The sequence below is a fragment of the Cajanus cajan genome, chromosome 7 (genome assembly GCF_000230855.2).
Source record: "Cajanus cajan strain Asha chromosome 7, NIPB_CcT2T_4, whole genome shotgun sequence".
NCBI lineage: Eukaryota > Viridiplantae > Streptophyta > Magnoliopsida > Fabales > Fabaceae > Cajanus > Cajanus cajan.
This window is the reverse complement of record NC_138523.1, coordinates 30,958,593-30,975,532: the sequence shown is the minus strand read 5'-3', so window position 1 is coordinate 30,975,532 and position 16,940 is coordinate 30,958,593. Positions and strand designations below refer to the sequence as shown.

General features: G+C 39.5%; 1 protein-coding gene across 1 annotated transcript; it reads right to left on the bottom strand.

Annotated features, from left to right (window-relative positions):
- Window positions 1-6,240: 6,240 nt before the first annotated feature.
- Window positions 6,241-15,281, bottom strand: LOC145949515 (uncharacterized). The gene has a single exon (XM_083059509.1). It carries the CDS (start codon window positions 13,649-13,651, stop codon window positions 10,301-10,303), a length of 3,351 nt encoding a protein of 1,116 aa, XP_082915635.1. The 5' UTR covers window positions 13,652-15,281; the 3' UTR covers window positions 6,241-10,300.
- Between the last annotated feature and the right edge of the window lie 1,659 nt (window positions 15,282-16,940).

Genomic DNA, 16,940 nt, shown 5'->3' with positions numbered 1-16,940 from the left:
TACAGATGATAGGTGTACTGGAAGATCACTTATTCTCTGTTTATTGAAAAAACAAACAAAAAAAACAAAAAATATATAAACTTCAGAAAAAACAATGCGTCCGTACCATGTTCAGTACACCCGTACTAAAATTGGGGTTATGAACAAATTTTTAACTCAAACATGGGCGTACTGAAATGGATGCGGCCGTATTGGCCATAAAGAAATTTTCAAAGACCTCATCATGAGGCAATTGCATAAAATAGAAAAAATAGAAAAAATTGCTTGTGTATGACAGCAGCAAACAAAATGCAAAGATTCAGAAAATCAACAGCGTCATACAGAATAACTGAGCCTGGAGAGGCTTGCCGAAAGAATACTCTCAGAATAACTGAGCATGGAGAGGCTTGCCGAAAGAATACTCTCAGAATAATTGAGCCTGGAGAGGCTCGCCGAAATAATACTCTCTCAGAATAACTGAGACATTTCTGTACAGAAAAAGCCAAAACCAACAAAAAGGCAAAATCAACAAAAATACAGAAAAAGCCAAAATCAACAAAAAAGGCAAAAACACAGAAAAAGCCAAAATCGAAAAAAGGGCAAAATACAGAAAATCCAACAAATCATACAGAATAACTGAGCCTGGAGAGGCTTGCCGAAAAAATACTCGTACAGAATAATTGAGCCTGGAGAGGCTCGCCGAAATAATACTCTCTCAAAATAACTGAGCCCGGAGAGGCTTGCCAAAATAATACTCACCAAAAGACATCTCAGCTTGCATTCTTAGGCTGAACAAGAAAAGCAACTCATCGTACAGAATAATTGAGCCTGGAGAGGCTTGCCGAAATAATACTCTTTCAGAATAACTAAGCCTGGAGAGGCTTGCCGAAATAATACTCTTTCAGAATAATTGAGCCTGGAGAGGCTCGCCGAAATAATACTCGACAAATCGTACAGAATAATTGAGCCTGGAGAGGCTCGCCGAAATAATACTCCCCAGAGAAACCTCAACTCAAGCTCACGGGCCAAATTTCCCAGCGAGAGCTATCAAAGCAAGATCGTCAAAATCCCCAATGGAAGTACGATCTCCCAAGCAGAATATCCAAGTCAAAGGACTTAAACTTCCTCAGTGAAGATAGCTCTCCAGCTCAAGCGTTGAGTGAGGCTAAGCCTGCAGAGGCTTCCTAAATAATACTCTGGGATACATAAGATCCCTAAATCCCCAGTCGCCTACTCAGAGGCACCCCTTCAAGAAAAATCACAAAAAGATCAATAACCATTCCCCAAGAGGAATCCGGCACTCAGCCGAACACTGAACATCAAGATAATTCGCCTACTCAGAGGCACTCTTTCAAAAAAGGAAAAAAATCAAAAATATCAATAAATATTCCCCAAGCGGAATCCGGCTCTTAGCCAAACATCAAGCGTCAAGATGATCTGCCTAACAGAAGAGGCTAATCACAATCAATGACAAAATCCCCCAGCGGATAACAGCCTACACAGAGGCGACAAAACCAGAAGAACAAAAAGAGTCACCCGCATAAGGATAACCGGGATACTCCACCTACGTCAAAGGACGTCAGCCAAACATAAGGCATCGCTCAATTCAAGAAGAGCATCTGTGTCTACACCCCAAGGAAACAGAAATTCCCCATGGGTACCAACAATGCAATGCAAGTTGGGACACAAGAACCTATGAATGACTGCACATCCCTTAGACGGATCCCTGCGTTATCCAGCCCTCAGTGGCACCAATATCAAAATCAAACCGTCGAAGCAGCATCGTGGACTGTGGAGACAAAATCATCTCAAAGCCTAAAAGGCAATACTCAGCTACCCAGTTGTCGAGAGCACCGAGGTATGCACAAGTCTGGAGAGACAGTACTCAGAGTTTGGAGAGATGATACTCAAAGTCTGGAGAGACAGTACTCGAAGTCTGGAGAGACAGTACTCAGAGTCTGGAGAGACGATACTCAAAGTCTGGAGAGACAGTACTCAAAGTCTGGAGAGACAGTACTCAAAGTCTGGAGAGACGATACTCAAAGTCTGGAGAGACAGTACTCGAAGTCTGGAGAGACAGTACTCAGAGTCTGGAGAGACGATACTCAGAGTCTGGAGAGACAGTACTCAAAGTCTGGAGAGACAGTACTCAGAGTCTGGAGAGACGATACTCAAACAAAGTCTGGAGAGACGGTACTCAAACAAAGTCTGGAGAGACGGTACTCAAACAAAGTCTGGAGAGACGATACTCAAACAAAGTCTGGAGAGACGATACTCAAACAAAGTCTGGAGAGACGGTACTCAAACAAAGTCTGGAGAGACGGTACTCAAACAAAGTCTGGAGAGACGGTACTCAAACAAAGTCTGGAGAGACGGTACTCAAACAAGGTCTGGAGAGACTGTACTCAAACGAAGTCTGGAGAGACGGTACTCAAACGAAGTCTGGAGAGACGGTACTCAAACAAAGTCTGGAGAGACGGTACTCAAAGAAAGTCTGGAGAGACAGTACTCAGAGTCTGGAGAGACGGTACTCAAACAAAGTCTGGAGAGACGGTACTCAAAGTCTGGAGAGACGGTACTCAGAGTCTGGAGAGACGGTACTCAGAGTCTGGAGAGACGGTACTCAGAGTCTGGAGAGACGGTACTCAAGGTCTGGAGAGACAGTACTCAACCATCAGCGTCGTCAGAGGCACATTGGTGTTCAACTTCCAGCTCGGGCGTCGAGTGAAGTTGACCCTGGAGAGGGTAAACTCAGCTACCGAGGATGTCAGAAGCGCCGAGGTATGCACCCACCTGGAGAGGCTACTCAACAATTTTCCACCGGAAGACATTACAAGTCAGAAGGTCGGCACATCACCCGGACAATTGGGTCAACTCCTTTACTTGTCAGCCGGTACACCAAAAGGCCGTCCGACTAAGTAAAGGGGGGGTAGCTGTAGACCCCTAAAATTGTCCGGGTCGGAAATAAAACTCGAAGACCCTCAAAGATCGAAGGAAAGTCAGCCAAAAGGACTCCTAGAAGACCATAGGATGGCTATCTGTAGGTTTAGAGGTCTTAGAGTAGCTTAAAATAAGGAAGTGGAGGGAATGAAGCCCAATACGGCCGTACTAAACTTAATACGGCCGTATTGAAGCTTCAATATGGCCGCAGTGAACTCAATACGGCGTATTGAAGTTTCTGAAACTTCAATACGGCCGTACTGAAATCAATACGGCCGTATTGAAGCTTCAATACAGCCGCAGTGAACTCAATACGGGCGCATTGAAATTTCTGAGTTTCAATACGGCCGTATTGAACTCAATACGGCCGTATTGAAGTTCAAAAATTTCAATACGGCCGTATTGATTCTGTAGCCCGTATTGCGCCTATTCCCTATAAATATGACGTCAATTGGACGTCATTGGACACTTTCACACATAGTTTCAACCCTCTCCTTGAGTATTCTGGGGTTTTTGAGCAGTGTTCTGCCCTAGAAATCACTCGAAGAGTTGATCCGACGAAGTTCTTGAGCCCCGAGCCATTTTGCTTGAGGATCGAACCTAGTCGAAGGGAAATCCTCCGGATTTCCATAGTTAAAATTTTATAGGAGGGAGCGAGCGAGCTTGTAGAGCGAGGGAACGCCAAAAAGCTTCCCAGTTTTACGAAATATATAAAAGCACGCTTCAAAGGTTTCTTCTTAAAGTCCTTCCTTTTACTGCTTTCTGTGTGCATATTTAAACTGTCATCATGTAGATAGTTAATTTATAATTGCTTAGAATAAATAGGGGTAATTTAGTAATTTTACACTGTTATTTTAGAAATAATCTGTCATAGGGAACCCGAAAGGGGCGCTGTGGGGTGCTAACACCTTCCCCACGCGTAACCGACTCCCTTACCCAACTCTGGTTGTAATGGCCAAAGTTGATTTATAAAATCAATTGCCTTATCCCTTTTTCCAATGTTTTGAGTAAAACATTGGTGGCGACTCCACGAACCCTTCCTTTTTATGAAAACCACTAATCCATGGAAGGTCCCGCTTGGGATTAACATGGATTGGTGAGACATTTAACAAGTCGTTCTAATAATCCAATACATTTTCAAAACTAAAATAAAAGAGAGTCTGACCGTCTTCGCGACCGCCGAGGCCCGTTTGGGCCGGTGGCGACAAGATGGTTGTCTCATTTAAAGATTGGCACGAGATGTTACCCTTCGCTCTCCATGGTTATAGGACTTCCGTACGCACATCTACCGGAGCTACTCCATTCTCCCTTGTCTATGGGATGGAGGCAGTTCTACCCGTCGAAGTCGAAATACCCTCTCTGAGGGTAATCATGGAAGCAAAACTTTCCGAAGCAGAATGGGTTCAAAGCCGGTATGACCAGTTAAACCTTATTGAAGAAAAACGGCTGAACGCCATATGCCATGGTCAAGCCTATCAGAGAAAGATCAAAAAGGCTTTTGACAAGAAAGTCCACCCTCGAGTCTATCATGAGGGAGAACTGGTAATGAAGAAGTTGCTACCAGCTCAAAAGGACAAAATCGGAAAGTGGGCCCCAAATTACGAAGGACCATATGTGGTGAGGCGAGCCTTCTCAGGAGGAGCACTGATCCTCACGGACATGGATGGAGAAGAACTTCGATACCCAGTCAACGCTGACGTGGTAAAGAAGTACTATGCTTGAAGACGTTGCTTGCACAGGCCCGCTAGGATGAAAACCCGAAAAGGGCGTCCTAGGCAAAAGTTAGGGCAAAATAAAAAGCCCGCCAGTACAAGGGTACTAGGCAAAACAAAGGCAAAATCACCCCCGCTAGGATACGTCCTAGGCAAAAGTTAGGGGCAAAAGAATAAGACATAAAAATAAAGCAAGCAACGATCACTTGAATCGAAAACCGAAAGGCGATTCGTGTGATTATCTTCTAGAAGCAAGCGTCTTGCAGTGTCTACACTCCTGACTCAGGCATATCACCCGAAACAACTAGAAGAACGTACGGAGCAACAATTGCAGATATAATTGTTAAGCCCAATGTAAATAGCCTACCCAGGCCAGCCATTCTTCAGAAATTTCCTTCTGTATATCTTTCTGTAAAAACACTTGTGAATATTAATAAAATATCTATTCATTTCTTTTCTCTCTTGACCATGTGATTATGCCTCTAAATTGGTATTTCTAAAAAATTGTATGAAATTCCTTAATAATCGGTCAATAAAAGAAAATGGGAGGGGTTCCTATAAAATCCGTAATCTCCTGCGTAAAAAGGCTCACAAAAATATTCCCTCACGTCAATGACAGAAGTTCCTCCAAGAAAAGGAGGATAGGGAGAGCCATTCATTTTTCTAAAAACATTAAATAATAAAACTTGCATTTGTGCATCACACAATAGTTGCACATTCAAAGACCTTATCATAAGGCAATTGCATAAAATAGAAAATAGGAAAAATTGCTTGTGTATGGCTGACGAGAGGTTGTCGAAGCCTCTATCAAACACAAAATAAAATGAGTTTAAACTTGTAGCACAGTAGTGCCCTAAAGTCGTCTCTCGAGGATCAAAGGAAATTCTTTTTATTATATTAGCAATATTAACAAAATTTTGGAAAAGGGGGGGTTTGGAGTTTGATATAATTTTTAGAACAAGAAGTTGAATAATAAACTTAGATGATAAAAACTTCAACTTGTGGATTTTCGTTCTTTGGATTTATCCTTGGTTCAAAATCTCAATCTCAAATAATAATTAATTTCTTGCATTTAAGTTCAATTAGTTAAGCACCAACAAAACTTAAATAGATTCTTTCCAAAGTTCAAGCGAACATCATTTGAGTCCATTAGGTTAGGATCAAGCGTCCAAATTTAATCCCTATTTGGTCTCTAAGTCCAAGAATCCAACAAGCCATCCATTGGAGAATTTAATTAATCAAATCTTGCTTGTCCCAAAGTTAATCAATCAAGCGTCAATTAATTTAGGAGATTCTTCAAATGTTTAAGCAAACATGATTTGAGTTAACAAGGTTAGAATTATTCATTCACATTTAATCCCTAGTTAAACTCTAAGTCGTTGAATCGGCAAACAATTAATGAGTCAATCAATTAAGTCCATGAATGTTCCTTTGTCTTTCTCAAAATTAATGTAAACAAGTGTCACATAATTCTTGGTCTTGCATTCCTTCTTAAGTCCAATGTAAGTAAGCATCACATAGGTCTTAGTTCAAGGAGTTAATGAGAACATCTTATGTAATGAATTTAAGTGATCAATTCAAATTCAATTATATAAGCATAAACAAGATAGAAAGATAAAGGTAAATTCAATTATTAAGAGTTGAGGATACACAAAATTTTCTTCAAACCTCAAAATCCATTAGAACTTATTACCACAAGCTGAATTAGAAACTTAGCTATCCATAAAATTAAAAGACATTATAACATTAAATAACAAGAAAGACTAAGAAGAAATTGAGAAGAAGAAGAAGAAAGGGAGGTAGAAGAACACCCAAGAGTAACTTATTTGAAGGTGTTTGGGACATCTTGCAATGGAGAAATGAAGGCCTATTTATAGCCTTCATACAACACAAAAAAAAATTGTAAAATAATGGGGAAAAGAGTAGACAAAACGAAATGGGAGAGTTGGTGGGATGAGTTGGTGTTGTTGGTGGGATGAGTTGGATTCCATTTCCGCACCGATTTTTGACCACCGAATTGGACCTTCTAGATGGACGAATTTGCCAACGGCTCCTTCTGTAAATATTTAGGTCTTTGTCTTAGCTTTCCAGGACCACCGAGTTTGCTCCATTTGGATCACCACAGCCCAAGTTATGGCCTGAAAACCGAGACATGTTCATCAGCCCAAAAACAGCAAAATTTAGAATAATAATTCCCAACTATCCAATTAGGCCCAACAACACACATATCTATCTAAATCCTATAATTAGCCATGGATGGAATGTAAAATAGCTAAATTAAAGGAAAAGATACATATCAAATCATGATTTATCAAATACCCCCACACTTAGCTTTTTGCACTCCTGGGCAAAATCATGAAAGCAAAGTAGAGAACAATTCCAAAGATAGAAAGAAATATAGACATCAATACACACAAGAAAACAAACAGATTTACGCAATCCTCAATGAATCCTGGGAAAAGAAAAGGAGTAGACAATATCCAACACAAAAAGAGTCAGAGAAACTAGACACTTATGGAAATTATCCAAGCATTTCAAGGCATGGCAAGATAATTAATCAGCTCAAGAGGTGAATCAAAAGTAACAGAACCTCACAAGATGCACTGTATCACTGTATCTCTCAAGTGTCTAGGCAACTGTATACTCTCAAAGCACTCATGAAAAAAACAAGCAACAGATAGATTTGGCAAGCCTCTAAAATCAATGCCCAATAAACATGCACAAAAGGATCATAAGGTCTTTTCAGGGTTGTAATAAGGACAAGGTGGGATAAAATTTAGGATAAGTAGCTATAAACCAGAGGAACTATAGGAGTAATGGGGAATAAGTATGAAATAAGCATAAGAGCAAACCCAAAAATTGCTAATACACCTCCAACACCAATTATTTTCCTTTTCCTCAAACAATTTTTTTTTTTTTTTTTTTTTTTTTTTGTTTTGTTTTGTTTTGTTTTGTTTTGTTTTGTTTTTTTTTTTTTCACACATCATGAAACACTAAGACATATACAACAGGAAGAATTAACTAGCCAAAATTTAATAACCAATGATACATCCCTTACTTATTCAAGAATTTATTCCCAAAACTATTCCAAAGCTCCAAAATTCCCTAAGGTTAAGGTGATCTTGGTTTTTCACTTAAGGCTTGTAATGAGCTTCAAACAAAGAAGGGTAAATAGGCTTAGCAGGGGTTATCAAAGGAGTTAATTCAAGGTAGGCTTATTTGGCTAGAGGCTTATAGGAACAAAAATGCCTTAATCATATCCAAACATGCATGTGAATCAAGAAGTATCAAATAGAGTCAAGACAAGGCAACTGTGCAAGCAATCAAGAGGCATATCACACAAGAAAGAATAGAGAATGGCTTAATTCCTCACACAGGGTATATTTGTTACCTTCAATACAACCTCTCAAACCTCATAATCAACTTTACAAGCAGAGAAAGACAGGGATTTCAATCCATGTAACATCAAGTAACTCATATCTTAGAGTGAAGCAAGTGCCTAAAAACTATCAAAACCCAGAAATCAAAGAGAAACATGCAAAACTTTACATAACAACCAAACATAAAACCCAAAATAACAAAAACATATAACGAATAATCCCCCCACACTTAAATCTCACATTGTCCTCAATGTTATGCAATGTAAATTATGACAAGTGAAATAAAAGGAGAGGATAAAGAAACTCCCTCATTTATGGAGGTTGGAATGGATCATGCAAGCTGAGTTCCTCAACAGTTTGCTCTTGGTATCCTTCAGTTGTATGAAAAATTTTTAGTCTGTGGCCATTGACCTTAAATTTATTTTGTGATAATTCACTCTTGATCTCTACTGCTCCATGAGGGAACACATCAGTAACTACAAAAGGTCCTATCCATCTGGAACGAAGCTTTCCGGGCATGAGCTTGAGGCGAGAATTGTAAAGAAGAACTTTTTGTCCAACAGAGAATTCCTTTCTTGATATCATTTTGTCATGGATAATTTTGGTCTTCTCTTTGTACATTTTTGAGTTCTCATAAGCCTCTAAGCGAATCTCTTCAAGTTCTTGTAATTGCAACTTTCTTTCCATGCCAGCTTTGTCATAAGCTAAGTTGCATTGTTTTACTGCCCAATATGACTTATGCTCAATTTCCACTGGAAGGTGACATGCTTTACCAAAGACCAATCGAAAAGGTGACATCCCAATTGGTGTTTTGTATGCAGTTCTATAAGCCCACAGAGCATCTTCAAGTCTCTTGCTCCAATCCTTTCTGTTTGGTTGGACTGTTTTCTCCAAAATTTGTTTTATCTCTCGATTTGACACCTCAGCTTGTCCATTTGATTGAGGATGATACGGTGTAGCAGTTTTATGTACAACACCATATTTTCTCAAGAGGCTTTCCAAATTGCGGTTGCAAAAATGCGTCCCTTGATCACTGATGATGGCTCTTGGAATGCCAAATCTGCAGAAAATGTTAGACCTAACAAAATCCACAACAACTTTTGAATCATCAGTTCGAGTGGCTTTAGCTTCCACCCACTTGGATACATAATCAACATCAAGTAAAATGTAAACAAAACCAAAGGATGTGGGAAATGGACCCATGAAGTCTATACCCCAAACATCAAAAATTTCACAAAATAACATAGGTTGTTGGGGCATCTCATTCCTTCGAGTTATATTACCAGTCCTTTGACATTGTTCACAAGTTTTACAAAATTGATATGCATCATGGAAAATAGTAGGCCAATAAAATCCTGATTCCAAAATTTTCCTAGCTGTTCGTTGGGGACCAAAATGACCACCACATGCATGATTATGACAAAAGCTAAGAATAGAGTGAATTTCATGATCAGGTATGCATCTCCTAATTATTTGGTCACTACCATATTTCCAAAGATAAGGATCATCCCATACAAAATATTTTGCATCACTCTTTAATTTAGCAATGTAAGATTTAGATGCTTTTTTAGGCAGAACATTAGCAACAAGAAAGTTTACCAAATCGGCGAACCATGGAATGATTGTCTGAACTTTCAACAATTGCTCATCAGGAAAAGTATCATGTATGGGTATCGGATCAAGTGGTTGTTCAATTCTGCTCAAGTGATCAGCAACCAAGTTTTCAGCTCCACTTTTATCTCTTATTTCCAAATCAAATTCTTGGAGTAAAAGCATCCACCGTAGTAACCTAGGTTTTGCATCTGTTTTTTTTAGTAGGAACTTCAAAGCAGCATGATCAGAGAACACTATCACCTTGGAACCTAGCAAATAAGATCGAAATTTGTCTAATGCAAAAACAATAGCCAAAAGTTCCTTTTCTGTGGTAGTGTAATTGGCTTGTGCAGCATCCAAAGTTCTAGAAGCATAATATATGACATGAGGTGCCTTGCCCATTCTTTGGGCCAAAACTGCTCCCAGAGCATAGTTGGATGCATCACACATCAGTTCAAAAGGGAGTGTCCAGTATGGTGGTTGTATTATAGGCGTGCTTGTCAAAGCTTTCTTCAGTGTATGGAATGCCTCCTTGCACTTTTGGTCAAAATTGAATTCAACATCCTTTTGTAGCAAGCGAGACAGTGGCAATGCTATCTTGCTGAAGTCTTTGATAAAGCGCCTATAAAATCCTGCATGACCAAGAAAGGAACGCACTTCCCGCACGCATGCGGGGTAAGATAAACTAGAAATAACTTATACTTTAGCAGGATCTACCTCAATACCTCTTTCAGAAATGACATGACCTAGAACTATGCCTTGTTTTACCATGAAATGACATTTTTCAAAATTCAAGACAAGATTAGAGTCAATGCATTTGTGTAGCACCTTGGATAAATTATCTAGACATGTTTTAAAACAAGACCCATAGACAGTGAAATCATCCATAAAAACTTCCATACAATCTTCTAGAAATTCAGAGAAAATACTTACCATACATCTCTGAAAAGTACCAGGAGCATTGCATAGGCCGAATGGCATCCTTCTGTATGCAAAAGTTCCAAAAGGACAAGTGAATGTGGTCTTATGTTGGTCTTCAGGTGCTATGTGGATTTGGAAGTATCCTGAGTATCCATCCAAGAAGCAGTAATGAGATTTCCCAGCCAATCGTTCAAGCATTTGATCAATGAATGGCAACGGAAAGTGATCTTTTCTTGTGGCTTGGTTCAATTTTCTATAGTCAATGCAAACTCTCCAACTATTTTGCACTCTCGTTGGAATTAGTTCATTGTCTTTGTTTGCTACTACAGTCACTCCAGATTTTTTTGGAACAACTTGAACAGGACTTACCCATTTGCTATCAGAGATAGGATATATGATACCTGCTTGGAGCAACTTAGATATCTCTTTCTTTACTACTTCCAAAATTTGAGGATTAAGTCTCCTTTGAGGTTGCCTTACTGGTTTAGCATCTTCTTCAAGGAGAATCCGATGCATACAGGTAGAAGGACTGATTCCAGGGAGATCTGCAAGTGTCCACCCTATTGCCTTTTTGTTGTCCTTCAAAACTTGTAACAACATCCTTTCTTGTTCAGCATCTAAGTCTTTTGCAACAATGACCGGAAGTTTACAACCTTCTTCAAGGTAAGCATACTTCAAATGATCAGGAAGAGGTTTTAGCTCTAATGCTGGTGGTTGCACAATGGAGGGCAACATTCTGTTTGTTGTTATCAATTCTGCAGCTAAAATTTCTGCATATTTTTCTTTTTTATATTCCTCAGCAAAATTGTTAGTGCTTAAAAATTCTTCTATGTCAGTACAAGCAGCACATTCTGATTTATTGTTTATGCATGAATGACAATTTATGGTATCATCAAGATCATGTATGTCAGGAAATTCAATGCATAAATGGTCATGTGCATAACAATCAACCAAGTCATCCAACAAATCAATGTGAAATACAGAGTGTTCTTCCCTAGGGTGTTTCATGGCATCTAGAATGTTGAACTTGACTATATTATCACCAAACTCTAAGGAAAGAGTTCCAGCATGCACATCTATTTTTGTTTTTGCAGTTTTAAGAAAAGGTCTACCTAAAATGATTGGTACCTTAGTTGTAGTTTCACCCTCCATCTCTAGGATATAAAAGTCAGCAGGAAAAATTAGTTCTCCTACTCTAACTAAGACATCTTCAATTAATCCTGAAGGGTAAGTACTACTTCTATTTGCAAGTTGAATCACCACACCAGTTGGAATTAAAGGACCAAGCCCCAAAGATTTAAAGATAGACATAGGCATGACATTGATAGATGCACCTAAGTCTAACATGGCATTTTCAAATATGCAATTACCTATTGTACAAGGGATAGTGAACGTACCTGGATCCTTGCATTTATGAGGCATTGGTTGAATGATAGCAGAAACATTCTCTCCCAGACTTATTTTTTCATTCCCTTTCAGCCTTCTTTTATGGGTGCACATTTCCTTCAAGAATTTGGCATATCTAGGGATTTGTTTGATTGCATCTAGCAGAGGAATGTTTACTTCTACCTTTCTGAAAGTCTCAAGCAATTCTTTATCTTTTTCAGCTTCAGCTTTCCTAGTTTGTAAAACTCTTTGTGGAAAGGGTAGTGGAATGCTTGGCTCTTCATCCTTTGACTGGAAAGATTGCTTCTCCTTGTTTTCAGATTTCTCAGATGCAGTGGCAGGTTTCACATCATTTTTAACTTCCACAGTCTTTCCAGATCTAAGTGTGATGGCACTAACATTTCCTGTAGGATTAGGAATAGTTTGAGAAGGCAACTTACTTGATCCTTGTGCTTGAAGTTGGCTTATGGAAGATGCCATTTGTCCTACTTGCTTTTCCAAGTTTTGAATGCTAGCATCAGTTCTTTGTTGGAATTGCAAGTTTTGCATAGCCATTTGTTTGACAAGGTCCTCCAAGGAAGGGTTATTTTGTTGTTGTTGTGGTTGTTGCATTGACTGCCTTGGAGCTTGTTGGAAAGGTTGCCTATTTGGAAATGGTTGTTGTTGTGATGTGTTGTTGTTGCTCCATCTGAAACCAGGATGATCATTGTATCTGGGATTGAAGTTATTTCTGGCTTGGTCATTTCTTGGTTGTGAGGAATTTGGGAAGTTATTTACAGCAGCTACTTCTTCAGGATTATCTTCTTGTAGCTGAGGGCATGCATCAGTTGGATGAGAGGGACAAGCACAAATGCCACAGAGTTTAGCAGGCGCTTGTTTCATCATGGCCAATCCTCGCACCAAAGAGGTCAATTCATCTAATCTATTCTCTAGTCTTTGATGTTCAGTACTAGATAATTGTACCTCATTTACTGACCTTGAACTAGTTCCTCTTGTTGCACCAAATTGTTGTGTGTTGGCTGCCATATTTGCAATCAAGTCTTTGGCAGCAGCAGGAGTTTTATCCATTAGAGCACCACCACTAGCAGCATCGATCATGCTTCTATCCATTGGTAAGAGACCTTCATAGAAGTATTGAATTAGAAGTTGTTCACTGATTTGATGTTGTGGACAGCTTGCACACAGCCTCTTGAATCTCTCCCAATAGTCATGCAGTGTTTCATCATTCATTTGCTTGATGCCACATATGTTCTTTCTTATGGCTGCAGTTCTAGAAACAGGAAAGTATTTTTCTAGAAACAGCCTCTTCATTTCATCCCATGTGACTCTTTTAGGAGGGAGATAATACAACCACTCCTTGGCTGCATCAACTAGTGAAAACTGGAATGCTTTCAACTTTATGCTTTCTTCATTGCTACCAGCAGGTTTCATGGTTGAACATACAACATGAAACTCTTTCAAGTGCTTGTGGGGATCTTCACCTGAAAGTCCATGAAATTTGGGTAACAAATGAACTAAACTTGATTTTAGTTCACAGTCATCCTCGTTAGCAGAAAATTGAATGCATAAAGGTGGATTTGAAACATCGGGTGCAGCCAATTGTTTTAGTGTTCTATTATCAGCCATGTTATTGTTTTGATTATTAGAAGTATTTCTAAAAAGTCTTCTTCTAGTTATCCTTAGTGTTCTTTCAATTTCAGGATCCAAATCAAGTAAAGGACTAATAGAAGATCTTGTCATACACTATACAAAAATACAAAGAGAAAATGAAAATAAAATAAAATGAAAGATATCTAATATAACAAAATGACACCTTTAATCCCCGGCAACGGCGCCAATTTGACGAGAGGTTGTCGAAGCCTCTATCAAACACAAAATAAAATGAGTTTAAACTTGTAGCACAGTAGTGCCCTAAAGTCGTCTCTCGAGGATCAAAGGAAATTCTTTTTATTATATTAGCAATATTAACAAAATTTTGGAAAAGGGGGGGTTTGGAGTTTGATATAATTTTTAGAACAAGAAGTTGAATAATAAACTTAGATGATAAAAACTTCAACTTGTGGATTTTCGTTCTTTGGATTTATCCTTGGTTCAAAATCTCAATCTCAAATAATAATTAATTTCTTGCATTTAAGTTCAATTAGTTAAGCACCAACAAAACTTAAATAGATTCTTTCCAAAGTTCAAGCGAACATCATTTGAGTCCATTAGGTTAGGATCAAGCGTCCAAATTTAATCCCTATTTGGTCTCTAAGTCCAAGAATCCAACAAGCCATCCATTGGAGAATTTAATTAATCAAATCTTGCTTGTCCCAAAGTTAATCAATCAAGCGTCAATTAATTTAGGAGATTCTTCAAATGTTTAAGCAAACATGATTTGAGTTAACAAGGTTAGAATTATTCATTCACATTTAATCCCTAGTTAAACTCCAAGTCCTTGAATCGGCAAACAATTAATGAGTCAATCAATTAAGTCCATGAATGTTCCTTTGTCTTTCTCAAAATTAATGTAAACAAGTGTCACATAATTCTTGGTCTTGCATTCCTTCTTAAGTCCAATGTAAGTAAGCATCACATAGGTCTTAGTTCAAGGAGTTAATGAGAACATCTTATGTAATGAATTTAAGTGATCAATTCAAATTCAATTATATAAGCATAAACAAGATAGAAAGATAAAGGTAAATTCAATTATTAAGAGTTGAGGATACACAAAATTTTCTTCAAACCTCAAAATCCATTAGAACTTATTACCACAAGCTGAATTAGAAACTTAGCTATCCATAAAATTAAAAGACATTATAACATTAAATAACAAGAAAGACTAAGAAGAAATTGAGAAGAAGAAGAAGAAAGGGAGGTAGAAGAACACCCAAGAGTAACTTATTTGAAGGTGTTTGGGACATCTTGCAATGGAGAAATGAAGGCCTATTTATAGCCTTCATACAACACAAAAAAAAATTGTAAAATAATGGGGAAAAGAGTAGACAAAACGAAATGGGAGAGTTGGTGGGATGAGTTGGTGTTGTTGGTGGGATGAGTTGGATTCCATTTCCGCACCGATTTTTGACCACCGAATTGGACCTTCTAGATGGACGAATTTGCCAACGGCTCCTTCTGTAAATATTTAGGTCTTTGTCTTAGCTTTCCAGGACCACCGAGTTTGCTCCATTTGGATCACCACAGCCCAAGTTATGGCCTGAAAACCGAGACATGTTCATCAGCCCAAAAACAGCAAAATTTAGAATAATAATTCCCAACTATCCAATTAGGCCCAACAACACACATATCTATCTAAATCCTATAATTAGCCATGGATGGAATGTAAAATAGCTAAATTAAAGGAAAAGATACATATCAAATCATGATTTATCAATGGCAGCGGTCAACAGAAAGGGCCGCAAATCAACAGAAAAGGCAAAAATACAGAAAACGCCAAAAAAATGACAAAAAAGGCAAAAAAATACAGAAAGAGCCAAAAACGACAAAAAAGGCAAAATACAGAAAATCCAGCAAAATTGTACAGAATAATTGAGCCTGGAGAGGCTTGCCGAAATAATACTCCCCAGAGATATCTCAGCTTTCAACTTGGACCAAATTTCCCAGTGAAAGCTATCAAGGCCAGATCATCGAAATTCCCCAACGGAAGCATGATCCAAACAAAATATCCAAGACAAAGGACTTAAACTCCTTCAGTGGAAGATAGCTTTCCAACTCAAACAAAGAGTGAAGCTAAGCCTGAAGAGGCTTTCTAAATAATACTTTGGGATACATAAGATCCCCAAATCCCCAGTCGCCTACTCAAGAGGCACCCTTACAAAAGGAGAAAAATAAAAAAATAAATATTCCCCAAGCGGAATTCGGCATCTAGCCAAACCACTAAACATCAAGATGATTTGCCTAACAGAAGAGGTCAATCAAAAATCAACATCCAGAATCCCCAGCGGATAACAGCCTACACAGAGGCAACAAATATCAGAAAATCCAAAAGAGTCACCCGAATAAGGATAACCGGGATACTCCACCACCGTCAAAAGGACGTCAGCCAACCATAAGGCACCGCTCACATCAGAAAGAGCATCTTCGTGTCTACACCCCAAGGAAACAGAAATTCCTCAATGGGTACCAACTACGCAAAGGAAAGTTGGGACACAAGAACCTATGAGTAACTGCACATCCCCTAGATGGATCCCTGCGTTATCCAGCCCTCAGTGGCACAAAAATCAAAAATCAATCGTCGAAACAGCATCGTGGACTGTGGAGACAAAATCATCACAAATCCCTGGAGAGGGAAAACTCACGCTACCCCGAGGTTGTCAAGAACACGGAGGTATGCAACTACCACGAGGTTGTCAAGAACACGTTGGTAAAGCCTGGAGAGGCGGTACTCGGCTACCCCGAGGTTGTCAAGAACACGGAGGTATGCAACTACCACGAGGTTGTCAAGAACACGTTGGTATAGCCTGGAGAGGCAATACTCAGCTACCCCGAGGTTGTCAGGAACACGGAGGTATGCAACTACCCCCGAGGTTGTCAAGAACACGGAGGTATAACCCTGGAGAGGGCAAACTCAACTGCCTAGGATGTCAAAAGCACCGAAGCAGAGCCTGGAGAGGCGGTACTCACAGCTTCCAGCTTGGGCGGCAAGCGAAGCTAACCCTGGAGAGGGCAAACTCAACTGCCTAGGATGTCAGAAGCACCGAAGCAGAGCCTGGAGAGGCGGTACTCACAGCTTCCAGCTTGGGCGGCAAGCGAAGCTAACCCTGGAGAGGCGGTACTCACAACTTCCAGCTCGGGCGTCGAGTGAAGTTGAGCCTGGAGAGGCGGGTACTCACGCTACCAGAGTGTTCAGAAGCACGAAGGTATGCAGCTTCCGGCTCGGGCGACGAGCGAAGCAAAACCTGGAGAGGCTACTCAGCAAATTTTCCACCGGAAGACACTACAAGTCGGAAGGATGGCCTTATTCCCCGGACAATTGGGTCAACTCCTTTACTTATCAACCGGTACACTAAAAGGCCGTTTGACTAAGTAA

Bases quoted from the DNA above. Each gene is read 5' to 3' on its own strand.
- LOC145949515 (XM_083059509.1), bottom strand. From the start codon at position 13,651: ATGACAAGATCTTCTATTAGTCCTTTACTTGATTTGGATCCTGAAATT.